Source organism: Notolabrus celidotus, chromosome 7 (genome assembly GCF_009762535.1).
Source record: "Notolabrus celidotus isolate fNotCel1 chromosome 7, fNotCel1.pri, whole genome shotgun sequence".
Classification (NCBI taxonomy): Eukaryota; Metazoa; Chordata; class Actinopteri; order Labriformes; family Labridae; genus Notolabrus; species Notolabrus celidotus.
In genome coordinates this window covers 32682251-32709695 of record NC_048278.1, presented here as the reverse complement: position 1 = coordinate 32709695, position 27445 = coordinate 32682251, and the positions used below count along the sequence as shown (strand labels likewise).

The window sequence follows — 27445 nt, the reverse complement described above, 5'->3', positions numbered from 1 at the left end:
CTTCAATGAAAGATACAATGTGGGATTATAGACTCATGTAACCTGCACTTATTTTATTAACACATGTTGAACCCCACACCTTTCAAGCTCATCATTTCTCTACCTCCACTGCTTCTGTATATGTTATAGAGAAAATAAACATGACCTGATGGATTGGACTTGGGTTTACCACAGGTGCACTTTGTAACATAAACAAGCATCTGATCCTCTCCCCACCATCTCCTGTCTCAATGGACTGTTCAACAAACAAACAGTGAAAACATTGTACACAGTTCAGTCGTGTGCAGTCCAAACAACATTTGAATGAACAGTCAGGTCATCTGAACTCCACAGACGCTACATGGTAAACTGGAGGGGTTTTACATGCTTTTACAGGCTTACTGAAAGAAATCTGTCAAGCTCTTGATGAACGAGTTATAAATGCAAATGCAGGTTGTACAAATAAATAACATTTATTTTTCCTGGCTGTGTAGCTCGTACAAAATGAAGCTGCTATGTACAAAGAAGTAGAAACACAGCCGTCATGAAGTCAACATGACGTCTTTAAGGGAGATTAGAAAAAGAAGGTTTCAAGTATTCAAGTTCCAAAGAGAAGAAGTTCAAGCTCACCTACAAAGATTCTCACCTTTCATATAAATATGATGTTAAATGCAATTCAATAATAAGAAATAACACTGATTAAAAAAATACTTTAACTCTGCCCTCTTCATCATTTCTTCATACTGTTTAAAGGATGTTACATCCTGTCAGTCACACCATCAGCACGGGGGACGGAAGTCACAAACAACTATAATAGAGGAATGGGTGTCTTTTTTTTTTTTTGTCAATTTAGTTTAAATTATTCCAGAAATTATTGTCTTCTTAATCTCAAATTATTGTAATTTTGTTCTTTATTCTTATATTTTAATGAATCATAAAATAATATGAATCATATGCACTACCAGTCAAAAGTTTGGAAACACCTTCTCATTCAAGGGTTTGTATTTATTTTAATTATTGTAAACACTGTAGATTAATACTGAAGACATCAAAACTATGAAACAATATATATGGAATTATTCAATTAACAAAAAAGTGTTAAACAATGCAGAATATGTTTTATATTTTAGATTCTGTAAAGTAGCCCCCTTTTCCCTCATGACAACTTTGCACACTCTTGGTATTCTCTCAGTCTGCTTCATGAAGTGGACTCCTGGAATGGTTTCTAAACCATTTAGACCGAATGCAACGTATACGCGTATTTCCCTTTAAGACCGGATGCAACGTGTAGGTCATTTCAAGAAGTGGCACTGATGCTCGTGCCACTGCCACCGTCTTAGGCTGCAGGCAGCGCAAAGAGGCTCTCCACATTGAGTGCTTTGGCAAGCATGTCCGGCGACATCAGCTGACTTAGTGTGTTGACATGGCCCACATTAACTGTTCATAACATTTGTTGTTTCATTTTTGTTGATTTATCTGTTGCATTGTTCCACTTGTCACTTTGTTACACTGCCACTTGCAGGAAAAAATATTTTGTAATCATTTTAATTTATATTTTTTATATTTTTGTTGTTTGATGATTTTTTAAAAAAATGTTAATGCACCTAAGAGCAAAGTATTGATGTTCCAAAATCTAAACTATCAAATGGTTTTCATTTCATGTTTCTATCTGCTCCAGAGGCTGAGATAGAAAGGTTTTAGTGAAATTTGACAACTCAAGATTTTTTCCCAGAAAATCTTCAGGTTGTCAGAGGTTGTGTACAATTTATGCTTAGGTTTTTAAAGGTGTTTTTAGCAGGCGTTTCAGGTCTTAACATGAGCCTTGTCAAGAGTTCATTTGTAGAATGACTTGCCTTCTTAATGTGTTTGAGACCATCAGTTGTGTTGTTCAGAGGCAGGGTTAGTACACAATGGATCGCCCTATTTGACTACTGTTGTAATCCAGATTATGGCAAAACCAGATTATTTCATAGTTTTGATGTCTTCAGTATTAATAATAATAATAATAATAATAATAATAATAATGCTTTTTATTTATAGGCGCCTTTCTTGGCACTCAAAGTCACCTTACAACATTAAAAACAAACAGAGTTTAAATAACTAACAGTAAATAAAACACAGTTTAAAAAGTTTTAAGTGAATGGACAGAGGAGTTGTGGTCAGATGGAGTAAGCCAGTTTAAACAGATGAGTTTTGAGTTTGGATTTAAAATGTGGGAGTGAGTCAGTGTTGCGGAGGTCAGGTGGGAGAGAGTTCCAGAGCTGGGGAGCAGAGCGGCTGAAGGCTCTGCTCCCCATGGTAACAAGGCGAGCAGGGGGGACAGTGAGGTGGATGGAGGAGGAAGATCTGAGGGTGCGGACGAGTGTGGCAGTATGGAGGAGGTCAGAGAGATATGGAGGGGGCGAGGTTGTGTATGGATTTGAAGGTGAGGAGAGGTATTTTGTAGTTGATCCGGTCTGTGATGGGGAGCCAGTGGAGCTGTTGCAGGATGGGTGTGATGTGGTGGAAGGAGGCGGCGCGTGTGATGATACGGGCGACTGAGTTTTGAACCAGTTGAAGTTTATGGAGGGTTTTGTGGGGAAGACCAAACAGAAGGGAGTTGCAATAGTCCAAACTGGAGGTGACAAGGCTGTGAACAAGAATGGCAGTGGAGTGGGGAGTGAGTGAAGGACAGAGACGGTTAATATTGCGGAGGTGAAAGTAGGCGGACCGGGTGACGTGGTTGATATGGGAGGTGAAGGAGAGGGTGCTATTAATCTACAATGTTGAAAATAATTAAAATAAATAAAAAAACATTGAATGAGAAGGTGTGTCCAAACTTTTGACTTGTACTCTATATATCTTCTTATTTCACTTCAACCCTGGAAGTGCTGTTTTTTAAATCTCAAAATAAAACCCCAGAGCTCTACGTCAACGAAAACAAACCCCTGATAAACAGCAATATCATTCAGTAACAGCAACAACAACACTTACTCTATGGCACTCTCAAATGATGCAGAACATAAAGTTTCCAGAACCTTACGCTCAAAGGTGGTTTGACTAGGTAGATATTTGGTTTGAATAAAACGTCATTTACATTCTTTTCTGTACAAAGTCATCAAAGCGTGCACCGACGTTATAGTGCAACAAGAAACTCTTTGACTGTCACTTACATTGAAGCAAAGGGAGTGGCAGTACTCACACTGAACACTTTCTTCAGTAGCATTTGACCCTGATTCCACAACTTCATTTTGTTTTCTTAGAAAGGGAAGCATGTTGAAAATGTGCTTCAAGATATGTTTGAATTCACTGCAGAGGATCTGGAGTCTCATGTGGAGGCGATCTGTCCGTGGACACGGAAGCGGTAAAGACACGTGTATTCGACATGACCCCAGTTAGTGAGGACACGCAGCTCCATGCAGCGATACACAACGTCATCAGGGTTCTGCATGAAGGGATGAGAGGATGTAAGAGTTAAGGAAAAGAGTTCAGGAGAGACAAAGTAGCAAACAACATTTCAGATTCCTTCCTTCTATCACACAGATCAGAGGGGGAGTGTTGCTCTCATATTTGTTATTTTGAACTCACGGGCAGCTTGAACGTCTGCGTTGATTCACCGTCTTCCTCATAAGTGAAAGTCCCGAGCAGAGTTCCTTCTTCTGTGTCATTTTTCATTCCCTGTAAAAGTAAGAATCACGTGTCAGAAAACGTCTCGAGCAGAGCAGCTAAAGGTCTGTGCAGGGTTTCTGGATCACTCACATAGACTTCAAAGTCTTTGGGGGCGGAGTCGATGCGGCCGGTAGGGGAGTTGTAGCGCGGCAGGTGATCCAGAGTCACATGAGTTATCTTGATGGGGTGCGACAGAGAGATCACAAGAGTCCCCTGGACACCGTGAAACGCCCAGCATTTCCCAGGGAGCAGCACCGGGAAGCCCTGTGAGAGAGGGAGGGAACACGGCTGTGAGTGTTGAACATAGACAGAGGAACAAAGACGAAGGAGCAGAGGAGAGGCAGAGGAGAGGCAGAGGAAAGGCAGAGGAGAGGCAGAGGAGAGGCAGAGGAGAGGCAGAGGAGAGGCAGAGGAGAGGCAGAGGAGAGGCAGAGGAGAGGCAGAGGAGAGGAAGAGGAGGAGAGGCAGAGGAGAGGAAGAGGAGGAGAGGCAGAGGAGAGGCAGAGGAGAGGAAGAGGAGGAGAGGCAGAGGAGAGGCAGAGGAGAGGCAGAGGAGAGGCAGAGGAGAGGAGAGGCAGAAGAGAGGCAGAGAAGAGGCAGAGGAGAGGCAGAAGAGAGGCAGAGGAGAGGCAGAGGAGAGGCAGAAGAGAGGCAGAAGAGAGGCAGAGGAGAGGCAGAAGAGAGGCAGAGGAGAGGCAGAAGAGAGGCAGAGGAGAGGCAGAAGAGAGGCAGAAGAGAGGCAGAAGAGAAGCAGAGGAGAGGCAGAAGAGAGGCAGAGGAGAGGCAGAAGAGAGGCAGAAGAGAGGCAGAGGAGAGGCAGAAGAGAGGCAGAGGAGAGGCAGAGGAGAGGCAGAAGAGAGGCAGAGGAGAGGCAGAGGAGAGGCAGAAGAGAGGCAGAAAAGAGGTCAGATGTCTTCAGAAGAGAGAGGAGAAAAGAGCAGAGATCAATCAGTCTTTACTTATAAAGCGCTTTTCATACTATGACATTGTAGCACAAAGTGCTGTACATAAAAACAACTTAAAATAAAATACATTAAAAAAAAAGATATACTGTATATAAAAATGAAAACAAAAAACACCCCCAATCCTAATCCCAACCCCAACTGCAGCCCCGTCTCCAAACCCACCCCACAATCCTAAGGTTAAGAACACAATATATGCAACACTAATAATAAAAATGAAAATCAAATAAATAAATGAAAAATAAAAATAAAAAGTGACTAATATTTGAACTGTATAATAAATAAATAAATGAAAAATAAAAAGGAAGTTTCTGAACGACCTGAGGAAGCGCTCTCATGATATCTTAATGAGGAAACACTGGAGGTTAAAATAAGATGTTAAAACTCAACACAGGAAATGAAACTCACCAAAATAAAATACATTTCTAAGATAATAAAACACTAAAATATTAAACCATTAAAAGAAAACAAGAAGTTATACTTAAAATCAATCAATAAATAAAATAAAATAAATAAAAAGTGACAAAAACTTGAACTAGAAAATAAATAAATAAATAAAGTAAGGTGAAATAAAACTCAGTTAAAAGTGATTCCAAAAAGGTCGGTCTTGAGTTTGCTTTTAAAAATATTAAGATAAGAAGAAAAACGGCACTTAAATGTGCTAACTCGCACTTTTGTATATCCTATATATGCTCTTGTGATTTATTGTTGTTTTCATTGTCATGCTATCATGTGCTGTTTCCATCTGTTAGTTATCTTTAGTGTTTGTTATGAACTCTGTTTTGAGCTGCAGGGACTAGGGATGAAAATTAGCCTTATGGCTAACTCTGGCATATTTACATGGATGCATAGCTGATATGTTCATTAATATGCACTGTCCCTTTAATTAATTAAATAAATAAATAAGAAAAGTCAGGAATAAAACAAAACAGATGATTGTTTTTTACCTGAATCACGGTGCGCGGGCTTTCAGACGGGTACCACAGAGGAAAACCAAACAGGGTCACACAAGCTGAACGGATACGGTACGTCTCTGAACACCTGGTGCTGATCACACTGGCACCTGAACACACACACACCCACACACACACAGACACACACACACCCACACACAGATGCACAAAACCACACAGTGTAAAGCAAGGGTTTAAATAAACTCATGAATCTCTAATGATTACGTGTGCAGATATAAAAGTGTAAAGATATTCTAGTTGTAGTAACACGTTACCAACCTTGAGTCTCCAGAGCAAAGTCTGCCATTTTATCTGCCATGGGACGTCCACACTCTGAGGCGCCTGCAGCTGCTTTGTCCCCGAGACGGATCGCATCATGCTCCTGATTCACATTTACACACAGACAATGATGTGAGTGAGCACATTCCAAATCACACAAATCAACATATGGAAAAAGACAAACACACTGAGACACGTTGATAGTAGTATTAGATTTTTACAGCTGTTGGTTTGTAAAGTTATCTACCCCTCCACCCACCTTGATGCGGTTTGTGAACCATGCCTCCAGGGCCAGTTGGAGCTCTGGGGTGAGCTGGTTTTGGACGGGAGTGGAGCTTGCATCGGGGCAGGGGGCTGGAGGAGGCATCAGCTGGATGGAGGACAACTCCTGGGACAGCTGCAAGAAACGAGAGGTCACATTTTAGCCACTCATTGCAAAGGAAACAGGTCTGGTAGGAGAAAACACATCTTAAGTAGCAGTTCTGTGTGTGTTGTTGATGTTACCTTGGCATTCTGGGCCTCTAAAGCGTGGATCCTAAGGCTAAGACCGGCAGCAGAGTTGCTGCTGTCTGTCTGGTAACCCTCCATCTTCCTGCCCAACCCGGCCAGCTCCTGCTCCAGATGCAGACGACTGTTTGAGTCCACAACCTCAAGTTTGGCTTTCAAGTCCTGCATGTCCAGCTGTAGTCTCTCCTTCATCTGAGCGAGAGAGAGAGAGACATTAAAGAGTCGGTCATCACTAGAGACTGGACAAGAAATGCTGGGCAGTCAAGGTGAGTGTCGATCAAAGGAGGCTCTGCAGAAAGTTATTGCTGAGGATGTTAAGATGAAATCCACATAACTAATACGAAATACTGAAGTAACCCAGATGTCACTCATTCACTCGTTCAAAGCGCAGATGCTCTTCCTAAATAAAGTTAAAGTTACCTCTGCATGGATGACAGGAAGCTTGTGGCAGCTTTTATTGAGAAGTATTAACGTACATTGGCTTCCTGTTGTTCTAAGGGTTGATTTTAAGATACTTTTAATCGTGTTTAAGGCACAACATGGGCTGGCCCCGTCATATATATCTGCGCTTTTATCCCCCATGAACCAGGACGCAGTCTGAGATCCTCTGGCAGTGTTCTGCTGGCTGTTCCAAAGTCTAGACTGAAAACTAAAGGTGACAGGGCCTTCACTGTCAGAGCCACACGACTATGGAACAGCCTGCCAGAGGAGATAAGACTCACAGAATCATAATGATCTTGGCCATCTTTACCAAGTGAGAGTCACTCAGAAGGCAAAGGCCATCCTTGAAGACCCTCACCACCCCCTTTACTCACAGCTAAGACTTTTGCCAACAGGGAGGAGGTTCACTTATACTAGGAGGGCGAGATCTAACAGATATCTTAGATCAGCTGTGCCCTCAGCTGTTGGGTTTTTAAACAAGCTGTAGGGTCCACATAGGACTGTGGTACCTTTGGTCTCATATGCAGAAAAGAGGATGTCATCCACAGGAGTTACGAAGTTATGTAATTAAATTAAATGTGTGAACTTGTGTTCGTTTATTATATGTATTGCTTGTGTGTATATGATGAGTGTGGGGACTACTGTTGAAAGCAAAATTGCCCCTTGGGGACAATAAATATTTTCCAAATCCAAATCCAAAGAATCAGTCCCTTATTGTCTATTTTTACTGTTTTTGTGAAGCACTTTGTTACTATTGAGAAGTGCTATGCTAATAAAATTATTGTTACTTTCATGTCTATTTCATTTTTCAAAACACACCATTCAAGCACTTCTTGAGTACTGATCAGTAACAAAAACTGCCTGCCTCTGTTCCCTGTAGGTCCACGTGTCACCACCAGATGTCACTCTACCAAAGAGGAGTTTTGTCCCAGTTGTTGATCCTAGTCTGGCGAACATCCAGGCTTCAGGAGGCTGGACTTTTAACAACTCAAAGAGCGAGTGTGTTTACAAAAAAAGGAAGGAGGAAAAACAAAAAGAAGAAACAGAAATAAGTCCTGTACCTGGGAGAGAAGGTGCTCCTGTTTCAGCTGCAGATCCTGATGCTTCACCTGAAGCTCTTGCTGCAGCAAACACAGACACAGGCGACAATTCAGACACATGAACTTATGGAAGTCACTAAAGCTGTTTTGTAGACTCTTTTCTATTGCTTTTATATTTTTGTTAAACATAGATTTCAAGAAGGGGAAGCTTGTAGAAGTCAAAAGATCTTGTAAGTTGAAGTTGATCTGTGACTCACCATAAGACGCTGCATCTTCACTTCTACAGCTGCAGACACAATGGCTGGATCCTATAGAAGAAAATACTCTTAGTAACTCAGGGTTACAAACATAAAGCAACATTTTATACTTTATTTTAACCACCTTCAAATATCATTATTTCGCTAACAGTATATATGCAACTTGGCCCTTTAAGAATAATTTTATATATGCATTCTTCTTGTTTGTGATCTTTTGACATCCTGTTAACATGGCTGACTGTGATGAACATTTCCTTGTCTCCTATTTCATATTACTTGTACTTGCTGCCTTATTCTTATAAAGTCAGGATTATTAATAATGTCCTTCTATTCATGTCAAAGTGTGTACACGATAAAAAATATGACATTGTCCGTGTCCAACTTTTCAGAATGTCAAAATAAATTCTGTATGTTACACAACTTGGAGAATCTGATGTCTTCAGTAGTTACGTTTAAGTATTTGGTGATGACAGGAAACATCTGCATTAACCCACAGAACTCTAACAACCCACTCCTCCAGTGCCAAACATCTCTACCTAAACCCCCCCACCCACTCAAACCACGGGGATGAAGATGACCTGCCCTACCACCACTGGTGCAGGAGGCATGATGTTGGGTTGAGGAAGAGGAGGAGGAGGTGCACGAACAACAGGTTGAATCTGAGGTTTGGTTTGTGATGGGGTCTTTGTGACAGTCATACGGGAGATGAAAGAGGTCAACAGAGGGAGGAGGAGCCAAATACCTGGAGAGAACAGGAGGAATGATGCCTTCAGAAGAGCTCTGAGAAACACAAAGTAAACATCGCCTGCCTTCATAAACTTCTATGAACAAGGACCCTGACGTGCAAAGCTGTCTTATGAATGACATTCAGTGTGAGTCATTCTGTCACACAAGACGGGGGTTTCAGTCTGAGTTGATAAAGCATTGCGTGAGTCAGACAGACATTTTGGGGCAGACTTCCACACCTCTGCTCACCAGCTTCCTGGGGAAAACCCTGAATACCTCCACAGAGTAGGTGCAGTCTTTGGTTTTCTTACAGCAGCTTTGTTTATAGCTTTGCAAAACTATGGTTACATATGTCACTGAAATGGGCTCTTTATGGTTAGAGACATGGTAACCTACACATCAACACTGATGCCTCGGCATGCCAGATAAATGGCAAAGTGCTTCTTGTACTTATGTTTTTATTTGCAGCGTTTCCGTGCATCTAACAACACATTATAAACACTCAAACAAAGCACATGGTTTGATGAATGGATGCTAATGCCTAAAGAAAGCACCAATAACGGCTAACTTTGCACCAAAATTTCAAAGGGCCGGACTAGAGCTGGGCGATATTGAAAAAGATGATATCACGATACAATTTTTCACATCAGTCGATTTGGATAATGAATGAATGAAGATATGAAATCATTATTTCATTTAAATTTAAAGGCATATTTTTGCCCCTGAGTGAAAGTTTCATTCTCTGATAAATTTCTTGAAGCCATCATTTTTTGACAATGCTAACAGTGACAATTCAGTGTCCAGTGTCTTCAGTCTGAAACACTGTGTCGTGTCTTCGTATACAGCGGGAGAGCCTCCCACTCAGCGGACGCCGGCTCAGGCACGACACGGTATTTTCAGATGAGACCGCGGTCATGCGATAACCCACCCGAGCTACAAACACCCCGCGGGTGACAGCGGTACGGCTGCTGGGAATCATCACACCACCTTCACGTTATATGGCACAGTGCTTCTACATCACACATGCCTAGCATGTAGCATAAACAGGCGGTTAGCATCAACAAATAATAGGCTAATTAACGTGTAGGACTAACGTGGTTCATATGACGCGTTGGTTTACTCCACGTCTTATCCATAGTTTATATTTATCGTCTTCCAGCCAACTATTTTTTAAATATGACTTTTTTATTTCTTTCCATTCAATCGATTTGTTGAGTCAGATTGATGTTAATTGTGAAATATATATGATTACATTTTCAAGCATTTAAAAGCACATAGACCCAAAGTGCAAGCATTTTTCAAACCTTGAAAACACAACATTAAAATGCAAGCATTTTCAAGGATTTAAAGCACCTGTACTAACCCTGATTTATGTTAGAAAAATGATATCAGGATATTATCGTTATCGAATTATCGCCCAGCCCCAGGCCTGACTAATGTTTGATGTTTCATACCAATTAAGATACCACATTTTAGTGGAGCAAAAACAACCAAATTACAAACAGTATGCACCGATGATGCACTGCTATGAATACGCCAAAGTGCCCAGGCTTCGCTCAAGCAAATCACTTTATGAAAGAACCTTCAAAATTACACATTGTCAACCAATTCTGAAGTGGATCACCATCTGCTTCAGTCAAACACACACTGAACTGAGTCTGCTGAATGTTTATGTCACTTACATAAAAGTAAGATGAGGAGGAGGAGAAGTAGACCACACGCCTTCTTCATCTTACTGCTGAGTGACGTATTAGCTGCAGGGATGAGAAGAGAAGTGGATATGCAGGGATTTTTAAAAAGCTGGAGCTCGATCACATGCATCAGCTGTGAAACTTAAACCTACAGGCATGTGAGCATAAACTGTATGTTGACATGTGAACACAGACTGCAAATCCACTCAACAATGTGAGAAAAACAAGCATGAGCCAGCTGAAATGTTCACATACTTTCAAATATAGACTTAAAAGACACACCGTACCTAAAGATGTCTGAAGATGGGTTAATTTAGAGTGAACTGCAGCGGCTGTCAATGAGAACGAGTCTACACAAAACAAAGGAAACACAAGATTAGTACATGAGCATGCAGGAACACAAACATGCAAACACACACATACACACTCAAGTGCTCACCCATCAGGCTTAAGAAGGCACTGCTGATTCTGCTTCTGTATCCAGCACTGGGAGCTCCACTGAGAGCTCCACTGGTACTGTGGAGCCTGCTGCTGGTGGTGGTGGTGGTGGTGGTGGTGGTGGCTGAGGACTTCCTGTGCGTCCCCTCAGAGGACGAGTACCCTGAGCTGTCCACGCTGCTCTGACTCAGCTCCTTGAGGTTTGGTCTGAGGTGTAATCCCGCTCTGCTGCTGGAGCTGTACAGCCCAGAGTAGGAGCTGGTCTCTGGAGGTACTGACGGGGAACGTGTTGGCGTTTGACTCCGAGACGATGATGGGGTCAGGGCAGGCCGAGGGGTCGCCACGGCGGGAATGTAGGGGACCGTCCTCATGGTTGTCTGGGTCTGGATGCTCAGGGGAGAAGGAGTCAGGCCTGAGAGGGAGAGGGGAGGAGAGGAGGGGCAGATAGAGAACAACAATTAGCTAAAACATTTTTTTAAAACATGCATGACTCATTTTCTTATTCAAGATGGCTACTTTGTTCCCTTTTCATTTTTATGGTGTGATTTATGAAAGACTCATATAATATCTATTAGGCTAGTTAACCAATGACTTAAATAACTACTACTACTTTTGGAAAATTCATGACTTGATTTCCCTACGTAGCCCTCTAAATTGAATTAAAAAAGTTCCTGTGTTATTAAACAGGTCAAATGATCTAACCACTGATCAGGAGATTCAAGGGAGACTAGGTGATTGGGTCTAAATATAAAAAGCCGTCTTTTTTACACCACATTGATTTGATTTGTTGATGTTTAAGTTGTTTTGTTGGAAGTCAGAAGGCCATACACTTCTCTGACTTGGCTGCATGACTGTCTGTGATGCCGGTTTCAAGCACTGGTGCTGTTTTAGTTGTCAGAGACATAAGATGCATTTTACTCAACTCTCAACTCAACTTAACTTTATTTATAAAGCACTCTAAAAACGACCACAGCTGAAACAGAGTGCTGTACATAAATAGGCAAACAACGCAGGCATAAAATAATTCAAACAGGATAATAAGACAATAAAAGCAATAAAAACAATAGAAACAATAAATAAAAACAAACCATAAAATACTACAACAGGAGTAGAGTCTCATGTGGGATTGAAAGCCAAGGAATAAAAATGGGTTTTAAGACGAGTTTTAAAAATGGACAGTGAGGAGGCTTGTCTAATGTGGAGGGGAAGCTCATTTCATAATTTAGGAGCAGCAACAGAAAAAGCTCTATCCCCTCTGAGCTTCCGTTTTGACCTGTACAGCAGTCGGGGTTTCTTTAAGGTTCTACAGTACAAAACTGAACCACCTCTATACGTCTGAGGAGCCACTAGACCAGAGTTTCCCAAACTTTTCAGCCTGTGACCCCCAAAATACAAATGCCAAAGAAATGCGACCCCCACTGTCCCTCAAAGTGATTTAATGTGGCTTCATTTAGCTGGTCTGCAGAAAATCAGCCTACCTATATGAGCATGTGGCAGTGTTTCCTGTGCCTTTATGAATTCACCTACTGCTACTGATGCTTTTGATAATTAACTGTTCACCAACCCTAAACTTTTTTTACATGAATGGGGGAAATGTACTATTTTTAGATAACTTAGAAAAACGTCTAACGACCCCCCATTTGTGTCTCGGGACCCCCCAGTCTGTGAAGAGGACTCTATGATACTTCTGAAACATTATCATAAACCATAATTCTTCATTAAAGCACAAAATTGCTTCACTAAAGTAGAGATTAAAGTGACCTGCCTTGTTGTTAATCTAACCTTTGTATCTGCAGGATGTTATGTTGCTGTGTTTCTGGGAATCATTGAATTTCATTGTGTTTTACCGTCATACTGGCCTGCAGTGTCCAGCGGCTCAGGGGTGGAAGTTCTGGCATTGCTCTTGGATTTGGTGGGGGTACGAGAACCACTCTTACGGTTCCCCACCTTCTTCTTAAAAACCCTGAAGATAACAAACCAGACGGCACACCCACACACGCAGACACATGGGACAAAGGACAAAGATTGCTTTACAATACTGTTTGAAAATCAGTAAAGTTGAGTATAACATCAGATACAGTCACAAGAAAACACAGACTCAGTTAGAGTTACGTACTTGACAGGGTTTTCCCGGTAGGAAATGTTTGTCACGCTACTTGAGTCAGATTCTTCATCTGAGTTGTAATAGCCGCCAGACACCAGGCGAGAACTCCTACGAGACATGGCTGAAAGACACAGAGTGAAAACAATAAGACATGGAGAGAATTGACACAAATACACACTGCAGCTTCAGTTTCATGGAGTGGAGTCTACAGAAAGGAGCTCTGAGTTTGTGTATATGACTTTGGAAAGGTATGGAGCAAACCATCCTCTTCTGTGTATGACAGGCTACATTAATGTATCAGGAAGAATCCATTATTCCATGAGAGATAAGTCTGCTCAACATCTGGCTGCAACTACATGTTGTACTTTTGACAAGCACAACTTCTGTAAAACAATCAGATTAAGGATCATAAGTAAGTAAGTGAATCATATTTGTTCTTATGTGCACAAAAACACTTTCAATTATTTTTTAAAATTATATTTCTGGGGGCATTTTCGCCCTTATTGATAGGACAGCCGAAGAGAGAGGGTCTTATTCTTTCAGTCAAGACCCACAGCTCATGAGGGGTTGAACATAGAAGGACTGGTAAATTGGAAGCTTTGCCTTCCGGCTCAGCTCACTCTTCACCACAACGGTCCGTTACAACATACATAATACAATACATTCTTTAATTAACTACCAATGTTTTCTATATTCATTTAGATTTAAAGGAGGGGTATGTAATGTTCAATTCAGCTTAATGTTGACTTATTGTCTACCACAAAGTAAGGCATACAGCTTATGACTTCATCTCTGGTATCCATACCAGAAGTGAAAATGTCAGATTGATGTAACCGCGATTATCAGTCTTCAAGGTGCATTTCGACCAAGAGTTCCAGAACTAATTAACCGTGAACTAAAAGGTTCCTGTGCCACCATTGTTGTCTGTGTTTCGACCGCGGGCTGAGTCCCTTCTACAACAGCGATTGGAGGAACAATAGCAACAGTCTGGTTCCTGTACTTTTCAGAGTTGTGGTGGCTCAATCAGTGGTAACATAAAACAGGAGTCATAAAGGCTGTTGTATTAGTCATATAAGGTTCAGTAGCAATAACATACACACACTTCGGAGTAGTTCTAGCTGTAGTTAGAGGTTGTTATCAGAACAGTGAGAGATGTATTAGCAGGAGTAAAAGTAGCGATCAGAGAGCAGTTAGAAGTAATAAAGCAGCTGACAGATGCTCTCTCGGATAATCTCAACAGTCTGTAATCCAACTAATCTGCAGAAACCATCCTGCTCCTCAAACACTCACACAGAGTTACAGAGCAGGAACAAAACACCAAAACACTCACACACACACACACACACACACACACACACACACACACACACACACACACACACACACACACACACACACACACACACAGTGATGCATTTAAACACACAAGCTTGAAGAACAAAGACGAGCCCTGTTAGAACACCACAATGCAGACCCATTCAGAGTACAGGCAGCACACAACAGTCCTGCAGACAGACAGAACAGTGCAAACGCAGCATACCTGAGCTGATCCAGCATACTTAAGAGGGTATACATGTAGAGCTGCACTGTGTTGTGGTCGTGTTTGATCAAAGTACCCGCCAGGTTGACTTGCAGAGGAGCAGCCATCACAGTCATTATGTAACTGGCATCTTGAGATGAGCAGTCCTGATTGGTCAGGGTGCTTGCTGAGCAGCTGATTAGTCTAAACGCCTAAACCACAGCTCACAAGCTTTGCTGTTTGCTGTGCCAGCTCCCCGTGGCAACGAGCGAAATAAAATCCCCTTACCCCTTAGAGCAAGATGAAGAATCAGTGAAGTCAAAGATGTTACACCCTCGGCTTTTCCACAATGCTTTCACACATGATTACGACTGTGGGATTGTTGCTGTAAAACAACCTGTATTGGTGACAGGGTAAAAGCATATTTACTGTATGCTCCCTGTATGTTTTAGAATTGATTTTAAGATTTTACTGGTTACTTTCAAAGCTCTCTATGGATTTTCTTCGGGCTGCATAGCGGACATGTTAATACAGTACGAGCCGACGCGTACGTTGAGATCTTCGGGCGGAGGTTTACTGTGGGTTCTAATCAAATTATAACAAACCCAGGTAGAGGATTTGCATCGGGGGTCTGAGGAGATCAGGTCTGCTGAGTCATGATCTCTTTTAAAGCCATTATTAAAACATACTTTTATTGCAAACATACTTTCCTGATTTTACATGAACTTTATCTTATTTTATTTTTTCTATTTGAGTTTAAATTTAAACTAATAATAATAATAATTTGAACTGATATTATTCCTTTAGTTGTTTTAAGGGAATTTTATGTCTTTTAAAAATACGTTTCATTTCTTAATCTTGCCTTGTTCTGTACGTATTTTAAATCACCTATGTTACTAGTCTGAGCACATTTCTTACTGTATCACTGGTTTTGTAAATATATTGTAAAATTACTTAAAGTGACCTGCTTTGTTATTAATCTAATGGCCCTGTCACACCTTGACGATTTAGCCAGCATATGCCAGCGTTCTTAGAACATGCTAATTACTTTTTTAATTGCTAATAATTTTTTAATTACAGTGGTGGGAAAAAGTTTTTGGACACCCTTAAAATGTTATAAAATATTATATGAAATATTTGTAGAAAAAAGTGTTTTGTGTTTCAAGCATCAGACAGACATAAACAAATACAAATAATATTTTTTTTGTTTATTGTTTACAAGAAAAAAGAACAAAACCAAATTCTTGACATTTATAATAGGTCAGTTCTCAACATTGTTGGTATCAAAGTAAAAAAATAACAGATAATGTGTTCAAAACTGAACAAAAAATAATTAAACCTGGCTGTGACTGTACTAAAGGAAATTGCACTCGAAGACCTAAGAGTGATTCTCAATGCAATATTTCACAAATACATGGGGTGTCCAAAAACTTATTTTCCACCACTGCACTATTAGATATGCTCTTTATTGTTTGCACTATTCTATTCTATCTATTTGCTGCTGTAGGATGTAATTTTCCCCACTCCAGAGGAGGTCCCAGTGCTGAAAGGAATATCTTATCTTATCTTGCCTTATGTGATTTTATCACACGCTTGTTTTATTTTGCTGCCCATGTAAAGCACTTTAAAACCTGGTTTTGAAAAGTGCCATTATAAAAAAAAAAATGTATATTTTATTATTATTATTATTATTATTATTATTATTATTATTATTATTATTATTATTATTATTATTATTTAAATGTGTTGGAGTATTTTTCCAGATACGGACATCAGCAAAAACCCATTGTGGTGCATCCCTTAATTCATTCATTCTTTCATTCATTCATTTTACATTATAGAGAGGTCACATCATTTGGAACATCCTCTCTAGTGTAAACATATTAATCAGTCTTAAAAAAACTGACCACTATAAGAGTGAAGGTCAGCAAGATATTCATCTTTTCAATTCACCATTGAGTTTATTCATCATTATCCCAACAATTCACCAACCACAGCCTGTAGCTGCATGAAAGAACAGCTTGTTATTTGTTCTGTAAGAATAAAACATCCACGAAAACAGAAGAGGAGGAAGACAACAGCATGCAAGAGCTTAAAAACAATCACAAATGAGCTCTACAGCTCAAGTTACAGCACGACCATTAAGTGGTCACAAAAACATCAGATACAGAAGTTAACAATGTTAGCTTACACACACCACCAGCTCTAAGTCTCTAATTATACAAAACAAACCTTTAGACTCTGCTTTGTAATCTGGTCTGGTGATATTACAGTTTCCTCCACCTCCCCTCCGTCAGAAGACAGAAATCAGGACGAAGAAGAACTAACCTTGAAACATTTTGTATCAGCCTTCAGCAGCCGAGGAAAGGATGACAGCGACGCAGAGCAACGAATGTGACTGAGAGAGCTGCAGAGAGCGGCAGAAAGGGAAGCTGTGGCCAACAGATAGAGACAGGAAGTCAGCGCACGCACACACAAACCTCTCCACCCCCATGAAGTGTGCGGAGGCTTATTTTAGCTGAATTTGAATATCGCGAGGAGGACCACAAGATCCTTAGTTTAACTATCCTCTTTTTGTTCTGTGCGTGTATGTTGAGTGATGTTCCTGACTGTGGTTGAATGTTTCACACGAACAATTAAAGCACCAGACGAAGAGTAGAGGTCATCATATAGAAACTTTACACATGACTTTGCCAACAGCAGTCTGCTTCCCTGCACACAGACCCTCTCTGTTTACTGTTGACAAGGACAACACAATAACACTGAAACACTTTTTTCCCTTGCTGCTGCTGCAAGCGTTTCACAAGTGAGCTCTTACTGTCTCAGTTTCGTGTGAAGGTCTTGCATGTAGCTGCGTATTCGTCATCGAAGAAGTAGGCTGTGTGTTGCGCTGGTGCAATCAGTGTAAAATGCAGAGAGTGTATTTTGTTGTGTTACAGTATTTCACCTCGGTGACAGCACTCTAAGAAGCAAGCACCCGCTCCGCTGGATACATCGTGAGGCCAGCCGGTCTAGCAGCGCCACTATAAACAGCTTCTCTCCCTCATCAGGGTGTTATCATGCATTTAAAGAAAACTGGTGTTTTGTTTAGTGAATACATCTTGTTGAATGCTGAAAGACTCCACAACTCAAGTGACCAGAGAAGTTGGGTGGTGCAAGTCTTGGCAAAATGGTTGCAGGCTGTGGATCCATACATACAACACTAAAGTAGCTCTAGTGAAAGTTCAGACAGGAAGACTATAAAAGCAATCACAGCAGTTGTTTAACTCTCCTCTCCCTCGTTCAGTAGCTCACCCGCTTCCAGCTGCATGCTCCGGAGCTGTCATTGGTTAATCAGTGGCTGCTGTCATCCAATAGCTCAGCGGCACGCCCTTATCGTCAGCCTATCAACTTTCTGCTGTCTTTTTAAATGTGTCTCTCTCTCAAGCTAGTTCCTTCTTGCATTGATGGTGCGCACCCCTCCACCTCCCCATCTCCACCTGGTCTCTGCAAAGTCTTCAATTCCTAGAATTCATCAACCACCGCCACCAGTGTCTGGACTCTTCTGCTGCCAAATTCACAATACTACACACGTATTTCTAGACACTGAGCATGGCTGCAAAAAGCAAACACATACGCCACGCCACATCACAGAAACACCAACATAAAGATCAAGACAGATGTTGACAGCGCCCGCTACTAGCAGCACCTCATCCTGCTGCTTAATAGGACTAGTCTGTATGTGTGTGTGCGGGGGGGGGTTATTTGAATGATTATCGAATAGTATTTCGACTTGAAATGCCAATCCCTAGCCCTGCACAGTGTGTGCCGATAGAGTAGAGATTAGCTACTTAGACCTAAACTGTTTTTTGAACCAGGCTGTAAACATGTTTATTAATGCTGCAAATATCGTCTTTTTTGAATTGGTGTGTGTGTGGTTTCCGGTGTTTCTGCAGCCAGCCTCAAGTGGACTGAACTGCAGTCTATAACACTTCCACATTAGCTTCATATTTTAAGACCAGAGGTTGCGGCTTAGTTAAACATCTTTCCTTCTGTGAAACCCTCAAACAAAGTGTGTATTATATAAGACTTCAATTCTTGTTTAATAGTCATCATTAAGTTCAGATAGTTTTAGAAACCTGTAGTAAATTGTTCAGGCTAGTTGCTGCGAAACAGGCTTGAATGGCTGCAACAGAGTCCTGCAAAGTTATGATAACCTAAGTGCTTGTTTTTCAGACAACAATTTTGAAAATGTTCCCACAGAAACACCCATTAAGATAAGGTAAGATTCTTCTCTGAACCAAAAACAGTGTTTAAATCGCTGTCCTGTCGTCAATGCTACCAGACCATGTTGTCAAAGCTAGTTACTCCTCCCTTTTGGCTTCACAGAGATCAAGGTAATGACTGCGCCTGATTTCAATAAAGGAGAACTCTCTGACAATAAGGTCTTTGTCTTTTGGGATTCTTTCTTTGAAGTTGTTTGAAATAAAAATCCGAGCCTGTCAAAAACAAGAACCTTCAATGGATGTCATTTGATCTGACTTATTACGTCCCAGAGACTACACAGCAGGGTTAATAGCTGCAGGCTTTAACAATTCACTTAAGTAATTCAACAACATTTCCAATTTACTGTCCTGGAAATAGAGCTGGGCGATATTGAAAAACATGTTATGACGATTGATCAGTCAATATCAATAATTTCCACAATAAATATCAAATCATTCTTTAACATCATTTTAAAGGCAGAATTTTTTCTCCTGAGTGAAAGTTGAAGGAACTAGACGGTTTGTTAGCTTATATCTGTTATTCAGTAGTCTAGTAAATTGCCAAAATATCTTAACTAATAAAGCTTAGTGGCCTTTCTGGTCGAGCATGTTTTCACTCTGCTTTGAGCTGCTAGGTTTTGCGTTTGCTTCAGTATCGCTCCTTTCAGCTGTGTTTACATTAGGACTGTCAACGAATATTCTAAATTCGAATATATATTCGAATATTTAAAAGAAACAGAGATTCGATTGTGAAAATTAATATTCGACTGTGGAAAAAAACACATCAGCGGCTGCTTTGCGAGTGGGCGCACTGCATGACAGGTCAGGGACAGGTCACAGGAGTCACACATGCACAGCGTGAAGCAGACGGCAGAGAGAAATCTTTCCGTCCCCGGATCCTCAGTGCGCTCTGACCGTGTCTTTTCCTCCGTTGGGAATATAGTGAATAAAAAGAGATCTGTCCTCTTCACATGTGGACTGTCTTGTATTTTTGGCAAATAACCTGTCAGGCCTAATACCCTACATTGACAGTGGACTAAAAGAGCCCAACAATCAGTGACACTGGGATAAAATGCAGTTTTTCCTCTCTTTTTTTTTATACAAGCGCCAAGAATGTAGGTGGACTACTTTTTCGTTTTTAACTTCAATTAATGTTAATAATATTTGCTTCAATCACTGAATGAAGCCTGCCTATATTAGGGACAAGAGTGGGGACCTGTAATTGCTCGCACAAGTCTTGTTCTGCACCATAGACTGTCCAGCACTCACTCAGCGCATTACGCACAGAGAGGGGAGGGGGGCGAGCGAGTGAGAGGTCTACGGTCTTAAAAGTGTTACGGTATAGACCATTAGGTCATTTACTTGTTTTGTAATGTGTAGGTATGTTTTAGGCATGTTATATCTTAAATAAAAATACATATACAAGTAGTTATGTCTCCTTGTATTAGTTTGTCCACCTGTTATTGACATAATGCGCAAATATAGATATTCGAATGGTTCAAACCTATGTTTTTTTTTTAGAGCGAATATTCAAATGTCATTTTGGAGCAATTTTGACAGCCCTAGTTTTCATGCTGCTTTTTTTCTAACACTGCAATTTTGAAGATACTGAGATTACGAGTCTTCCAGTTTTGTAGCTGTGGGCTAGGAGGCTCAAAACCCGCCTCTTTACGTCACACTCGTTTGACAGCAGCAATATGGCCGCCGCCACCGACTGGCCTCAAAACTGCGCTTCAGAAACAAATTGTTGACATCACGAATACCACGTCCATATTTTAAACAGTCTATGGTCTGCAAGCACCAGAGGTTTAATGTTAATGAGTTCTTGTATTTACGGTTGCATTTGAGCCTTTTCAATACCGTCAATTCTAAAAGTATCATGATCTCCTTTCACAAGAATCACCTTCAGCTAATATACAAGAATCTAGTATTACTGTAATTAGTCCTTTTTAAAAACCACATGTTTTCACCCCGATCCTGTCATTTAACTACAAACAACCAGCCACACACGCGTCATAAATATTTGGACTCCACAGCAACAGCAGCCTGGATCTCTGTTGAGCAACAAAAGCCCAGTTTTTTTCACACAATTAGCATTCCTGTCTTCATAGCAGGCTTTAACTAAGAGCGTTGGGAAAGAAGCAGTTTGTCGGATAAATCCCTCAAATCCTCCCTTCCACTTTGAGCGGCATCGCAGCTCAGACTAGCTCAGCACTTCTACCCTCGTGAACACACCAACCCCCCTCCTTATTGAAGCAGAGGTTAAAGCTATTGATCCTCCTTTTCCCTTCTTCTGTCCTTTACTTCACCCTCTCATCCTCAACCTTTTTCCCATCTTAAACACTACACAAAGGTTTGATCTCATCCTTCCTTCTCCCTCCTCCCTCCTTCTGTCCTCTTGATCTCAGTTTTTAACTGCTCATTCATATTCCTCATTCAGAAAGCCCTTTTTTGTCCTGGAATATTTATAGACCTTTACAGATTTTAAGAGGTCTTTCATGACAGTGTAAAGAGAAAGCATGTTGAGAAATGAGATGTGATTCCTTTCTGTGCTCATGAGCGGTCTGACAAATAAATAGGAGAATGTCCCTGGACACAGAAGGCGCTGTTATCCATGAAGAAATCACAAATTGCCAAAAATATAATCACACTCATACACTTGCTGTGATTCTTGAGGAGAGATTAAGGGCCTAAAAATATCATATTAATGCGCCTACATTGATCAACATTAAGATTTAGCACATGTATTTTGATAATGTGCCAGTTCCAGGATTACTTAAGTGATAATAGAGGCTAAAAGAGACCAGAGGACTTATCTATCTTGTATTGCTATCTATTTGTATAGCGCCAAATCACAACAAACGTTACCTCAAGACTCTTTCCAAACAGAGCAGGTCTAGACCGTACTCTATGTTATATTAGTAACAAAGACCCAACATCAAGACAGGATAAGATCCAGTCCCATCTTACAGACAGGACTCAGTCTGATCTCATCTTAATCCACCATGAGCAGAGCACTTTGCAGCATTTAGCAAGTTACAGCAGCAAGGACAAACTTCCTTTAACAGGCAGAAACCTCCAGCAGGACCAGACTCATGTTAGACACACATCTGCTGAGACCGTGTTGGAGAGAGGGATAGAGGGAGATGAAGACTGAGAGAAATGATAGTGGTGAGACGGATGGAGGAAGTCTTAGCAGCTGGAGTCTGGCACATCCACAGGAACCTACGAGACAAGGGAGCACAGGGACTCCAGAAAGGTCTATGGTTAGTAACTTTAGTAACATGATCTTCCCATGCCTACTTCTGAGGCAAGATGTGACGTAAAAAAAGCCAAAGCCAAGACTCTTTCAGTGTCAGAATCAGACTCATTTGCTACAGGAGCCAGTCACATATTTAGTGCTGTATTCCCAGTTTCTCTCTGAAACTCTCTAATAGAGTCAGGACTAGGGATGTTCTGAAGTCACTCATTTCCAAGTTATTTAAACATAAATTCAAATTCTGACCCACTGACTAGTCTAAAGAAAAGCTATCACCAGCCTTCAGTCCTCCTTGCAGGTTCACTTCCTCATGCCTGTGCTGGTTACTCATCCGGCCTAAGATGTATAGTCCAAATGAAACTGAGTGTGCCAGGTATCGTCTCTGCTGCTCACAGGAAGTGAGTTAGAGGCAAAACACGAGAGTGAAGCTGTCTCCTGATCACCCGTGAGCTGCCTGTCCTCCATTTGGTGCCTCACATCTCCTCACTGGATTCAGGGGAGATAAGTGAGTGTCAAAAAATGAGAGTGGAGGTTTTTGGGGTGTGCCAGCTCTGCATGGAACAAGTTGGACTCACTCTGGTGAATGTAAACACACAGAAACACACATGTATCATCTGTGAGCTCTGGATTTAAAGTCTAAGGATTCAGAGAGTGATGAAGGGCTGGTGTGCGCTCAGGGCTGGGCAGGGTGGGGCTCTGTAACCACTCCAGTGTTCAGGCCACTGACACTGCTGGAGCACAGACAAAGAGAGAGAAATGACAAGAGCAGGGAGTGAATAACAGAACAAGAGGCACTCGGGGGAGTTAGAGAGGTAGAGAAAGACATAAAACAGAGCAGCACAACAAGGATGAAAGAATAACGGGTGGACAAAGAGATGAAATAACACAAAGAGAGAAAGAGAGAGAGAGGTATGTGTGAGAAATAGTAGTAAATCCACAGTAGGAAAAATGTGTAAACCACAATGGGCAGGCCACGGTTCCAGTTAGAGTCTTCGTAATGAGTGGAAAATAAAAATGGAGAGAGAGAAAGCAGAAAGAGGGAATACGTTGAATGATGCAAAGACAGGAATGTAGAAAATCCATCCTGGACTCAGACTGGACTCAGACTGGCAAACGGGTGAGCGCTGTGGCTAACTTTAGGGCCGTGCCCGTGTAACATGATTCAAACACACAGAGTAGATGAGTCATCTGTGTGGCATTACATCAATTACTCCTAGCTCTTTGTGAAGTTGAGGGAGAAAACACAAACTACAGGCACTTCACTGAGCGGCTACTAAAAAAGGTCTGTTTATATCAATGTGAACCAGATGCTGCCACTTCATTCTCTCAGTCTGTTTATTTCTTTCTCTACACTGTTCCTTATAAGGTGAGTTACAGTCGGGCTGTCGTATTGAACATGATCAAGCTGAAGTCAAAGGATGCTCAGCTGCCTGAGAATCTCAGGCTGTTAAATTCTGCTCCATTATTCCCTTAAAATATTAAATATAACTTTCTCTTCAGTGTTCTAGTTTGTTCCTCTCCTTCTTTTGATTTAATTGAATTTGTTTACAATAATTAATGTAAGTGTTTCCATATCATAGCTTGGTGTTATTGGGTAAAATGGATCAATTACAAAGAAAAAAATGGGACTATGATATTATTCAGTGTTTCCCCAACAGCAGCAACCGCCCCTCATTGGAAGTTCAGTGAATTTTATTTTCTATATAGCGCCAGATCACAGCAGAAGTAATTCAAAGTTACCTCTCTCATAGATCAGGTCTATACCTTGTTCTTTTATTAAACAGACTGACTATCCGAATGTTAATTATCTTATTTACATGACAGGATGTAATTTCTGTCTCTACATGGTTGCGCGTCTACAATGCTCATCTGCTCTCTGTATTGCACATGGCAAAGTTCTGCTCTGATGCGCACACAGACACACAAACACGTGCGCTCGCATACACACAAACACGTGCGTGCACACTCTCAGGGCCATCTCTGTGAGGATGGCAACACTCGCTCTCCTGCAAATAGCAGCTGGAGTAGATCTCCTGCTCTCTGCCCCTGACCAGCAGCAAAAGTCCAGTCACCATCGTATTTCAGGTTTTGACCCAGCTTGGCTGTCAGAGAGGAAATACTCCACCTGGCTGTACAAGACTGATCTTGATAAGTTAGTAAGTAAGTAAGTAAGTAAAAACATCCATCCATACATAAATAAAAATAAATAAACAGATTAGACAGATAGACGGACAGAAACATAACACTGCCTTGGACTTTGAGATTCTGGGTTGGACATTATGACTATCACTTAATCCAGAAAATGAAAAGGGAGATTAACTAAATTACAGACCGAACCAAAACTTGTTATTTAATATATTTCTACTATTTCTGTATGATTCATAATAATCTTTGATGAGACAACAGAGTCTTGTATTCAAATATTGACAGAGTCAGACAGAGTCCTGGGGAAATGCTACATTCAAATTCATGCTAGTCTTCCGTGACTACCAACCCTAGCTTTAAACCTTACATGTCAAGGCCACTGAAAGACCCATGGCTGTCACTGCTGGATACACTAAGGCAGTGATTTCCAACCACTGTGCCGTGGCACACTAGTGTGCCGTGACAGATCGTCAGGTTAGCCGTGAGACATTATCAAATTTCACTTAATTATTTCAAAAAAGTATTATTCATATACTGCAAATAATTTGCCATGGAGTGCGTCTGTGACTGCAGTGTAGTGTAGTTAATTAAATACTTGTCCATGTACTGACGTGCGCTACCCACCCACTGGGTGGCAATAAAGCACACTAATGACCTTGTTAATTTAAGACAATAGAATTAATGATGCGCTCGAGAGGTGTATGTGACAAGAAGTAGGCGTACAACAGCGATGGATAAATATTCAAAAAGGAAAAATGAAAACTCCAAACTGGGCCCTGGACAAAATTCTAACCAAGATGAAAAGCGTAATATGGGTGGTTGAAAAGGCAACTTATATGAGAAAAACTACTAGCTCTCACAGCTAGCTACTTAGTAGCTGAACTCGTAGCCAAATCAAAAAAGCGACACATTGTGGCAGAGACATTAATACTACCTGCAAAAGCTATTGTAAATAAGATGCTTCGCCCTGACACAGTTAAAGAAGTAGCCGAAGTCCCTCTCTCAGATAAATAGATTCATATATTGAGAGACTAAAAGTGTCATTTTGTAAAACTTTTGGTTGGTGGTGTGACTCAGGATTTTTTTAAATGTATGAAATGTGCCTTGGCTCAATAAAGGTTGAAAAACACTGCACTAAGGTATATGAGAGAGAAACTAAAACTCTGTTTATTTAACTACACTTAACTATACTTACAATTCTCAACAACAGTCAAACTATGCACAACAAGGTGTATGGAGGAAAAATACTGCATTATAAGCTGACAAATTTATTGTTTTAAATACAGCATTTGAACACAACATATCACGGCTCATACTAGGACTATTATGGTTAATATGTAATATGTAAATTAGCTTGTTTCCAGGGCTCTTACTTATGTTGGTAAACTGGTTTATCTTGTTGAACTTTAATATAAGTATTATGTTGAAGTTAAAGGAGAAAATGAGTAAATATAGAAGATTTATTCACACTTCATAAACCCTTACACAAGCCAGTGCCCGGGTTGGGCCACCCCAGTCAAAAACAATTGGCAACGCCCCTGACTAACTTACTCATCCGAGTAAACTTCACAACAGACTAACCTAGCATAGGAAACAGAATAAAAGACCACATAAGGGACACACTTTAGTTGTTTCCTGTGGTAACTTATAGCTATATTAATTAAAATGTTCAGCTCATGTTATCAGGCATGTTCGGAACTCCTCGGCTATCTTCGGCTGTCATCGTAATCACTCGACTGTTTACGTTACATTTACGAAGTCCATCAACGCAGCGGGTTACCAACTGACAATAACATCTTAAAGCAAGATATACACACATTAAAAATCACAAAAGCTTGTTATTTTAATTAAAACCTTTTAAATGTAAATATACAAAATGAGAAATACTGTAATTAGTTATCCTGAACTTATTTACCTTGTGATGTTGAGAGGCTCCGACCCACCAGCCCGGCAGTTAACTGTCAAAGTCTCCGTCAGGAAATGAAAATCCTCTTCTTCAGCTCCTCACGACCAACGAGCTCCTTTTACAGACACATTCACACTCCCTTTAACTCTGATAAAAGTCCACAGAAACACAGGCTGAATTATTAATGGACGTACAGAAGTAAAGTGTGGCGCTTGGTGGCATTAGTTGGAGAGACAGACGGACGCTGGCTGCTGTGACTGTACGGAGGTTTGACAGCAGCGCTAGCAAGCTAACAACAACAAAGACGGAGACTTCCGGTTGAGCTTTACAAAATAAAGTTCTCCTTTCAGAACACAAAAATCTTATTTTTCTTTAATTACTATTTATTGGATGATTAGTATCGTTATTATTATCATTACTATAATTATTTAGTATTTAGTTATAATATTTGTATTTATTTGTTTATTTATTTATTTTATTTTTTATTAAATCGAACTAATTACTATTATTATTATTATTATTATTATTATTATTACTCTTATTACTATTAATATTACTCTTATTACTATTAGTAGTAGTTGTAGTATTATATCTCTTTATATTAACTAAATTTCTTACTTGCCCACTGAACTAGTTTCCCCCCCTTTTTTATTCTTTTATCTTTCTTATTTATTTATTTATTTATTTAATTTTGTATGTGATTGTATTAATAATTCCTGATGATTGTTGTCTTTATTATTATCATTAATGGAAGTACGAGTTATATATCCTTCATCACTCTCTGAAATGTTCACTTGTTGCCCTGTCTTTCACTTTGTTTTGTATATTGTGTATGGTATGTCTCTCAGCCGTCCTGTATCATTAAGAAACACTTAAATAAATAAATAAATAAAAAAATAAAATAAAATAAAAATAAATATATTTATATATATATATAGTTACTATTTATTTAATATTATTCTTCATTCTTTTTTTCCGGATATAAACCTACTGCTACGGACATAAGTTAAATAACACTATAACACTACTACTTTTGTAATAATCGTATTTATCTGATTTATTGCATATAGCGACATAAACATGAGTTTTGGTATGTCCATGTGAAATGTATTTACAAATATTCATCCTACACTTTAAATTTATTTATCATTTTTGATCTGCATCTTGCTCCTCTGGCTCTTTCTTTTTATCATCTATTTTATCACTACCACTGTTACAAGTATTAACACTACTACTGATTTCCATACAATTATTCATAGTTTTAATATCCCTGCAGGATGTCGGATGTTGGTGATTGTTTTTTTTTTCTTTTCCCTTTATTTAAGGCTATAAAAACCCTGCAGCATC

The 27445-nt window shown here is 40.3% G+C and overlaps 1 protein-coding gene across 3 annotated transcripts; it reads right to left on the bottom strand.

Annotated features, from left to right (window-relative positions):
* Positions 1-1128: 1128 nt before the first annotated feature.
* On the bottom strand, positions 1129-26398 carry LOC117815729 (SUN domain-containing protein 1-like). 3 transcript variants are annotated; one of them, XM_034687617.1, is made up of 16 exons: positions 26108-26398; positions 13038-13146; positions 12769-12884; positions 10923-11333; positions 10771-10833; positions 10475-10546; positions 8654-8808; positions 8067-8117; positions 7831-7890; positions 6326-6520; positions 6081-6218; positions 5822-5924; positions 5537-5652; positions 3718-3891; positions 3547-3636; positions 1129-3403 (listed from the first exon to the last, which is right to left on the bottom strand). In XM_034687617.1, the coding sequence occupies exons 2-16, from the start codon at positions 13142-13144 to the stop codon at positions 3287-3289; spliced, it is 1968 nt and encodes a 655-aa protein (XP_034543508.1). In that variant the 5' UTR covers positions 13145-13146; positions 26108-26398; the 3' UTR covers positions 1129-3286. The 3 variants fall into 3 exon arrangements, with proteins under 3 accessions (XP_034543508.1, XP_034543506.1, XP_034543507.1); XM_034687615.1 differs by lacking the exon at positions 26108-26398 and adding an exon at positions 16873-16944; XM_034687616.1 differs by having other exon boundaries at positions 2723-3403; positions 8645-8808; positions 26108-26378.
* Between the last annotated feature and the right edge of the window lie 1047 nt (positions 26399-27445).

Excerpts from the sequence above, each read along its gene's own strand:
- LOC117815729 (XM_034687615.1), bottom strand. Across the intron at positions 11,334-12,768 it reads CACTGCAGGCCAGTATGACG|GCCTGACTCCTTCTCCCCTG; the intron begins GTAAAACACAAT and ends TCTCCCTCTCAG. Across the intron at positions 7,891-8,066 it reads TGAAGATGCAGCGTCTTATG|CAAGAGCTTCAGGTGAAGCA; the intron begins GTGAGTCACAGA and ends TGTTTGCTGCAG.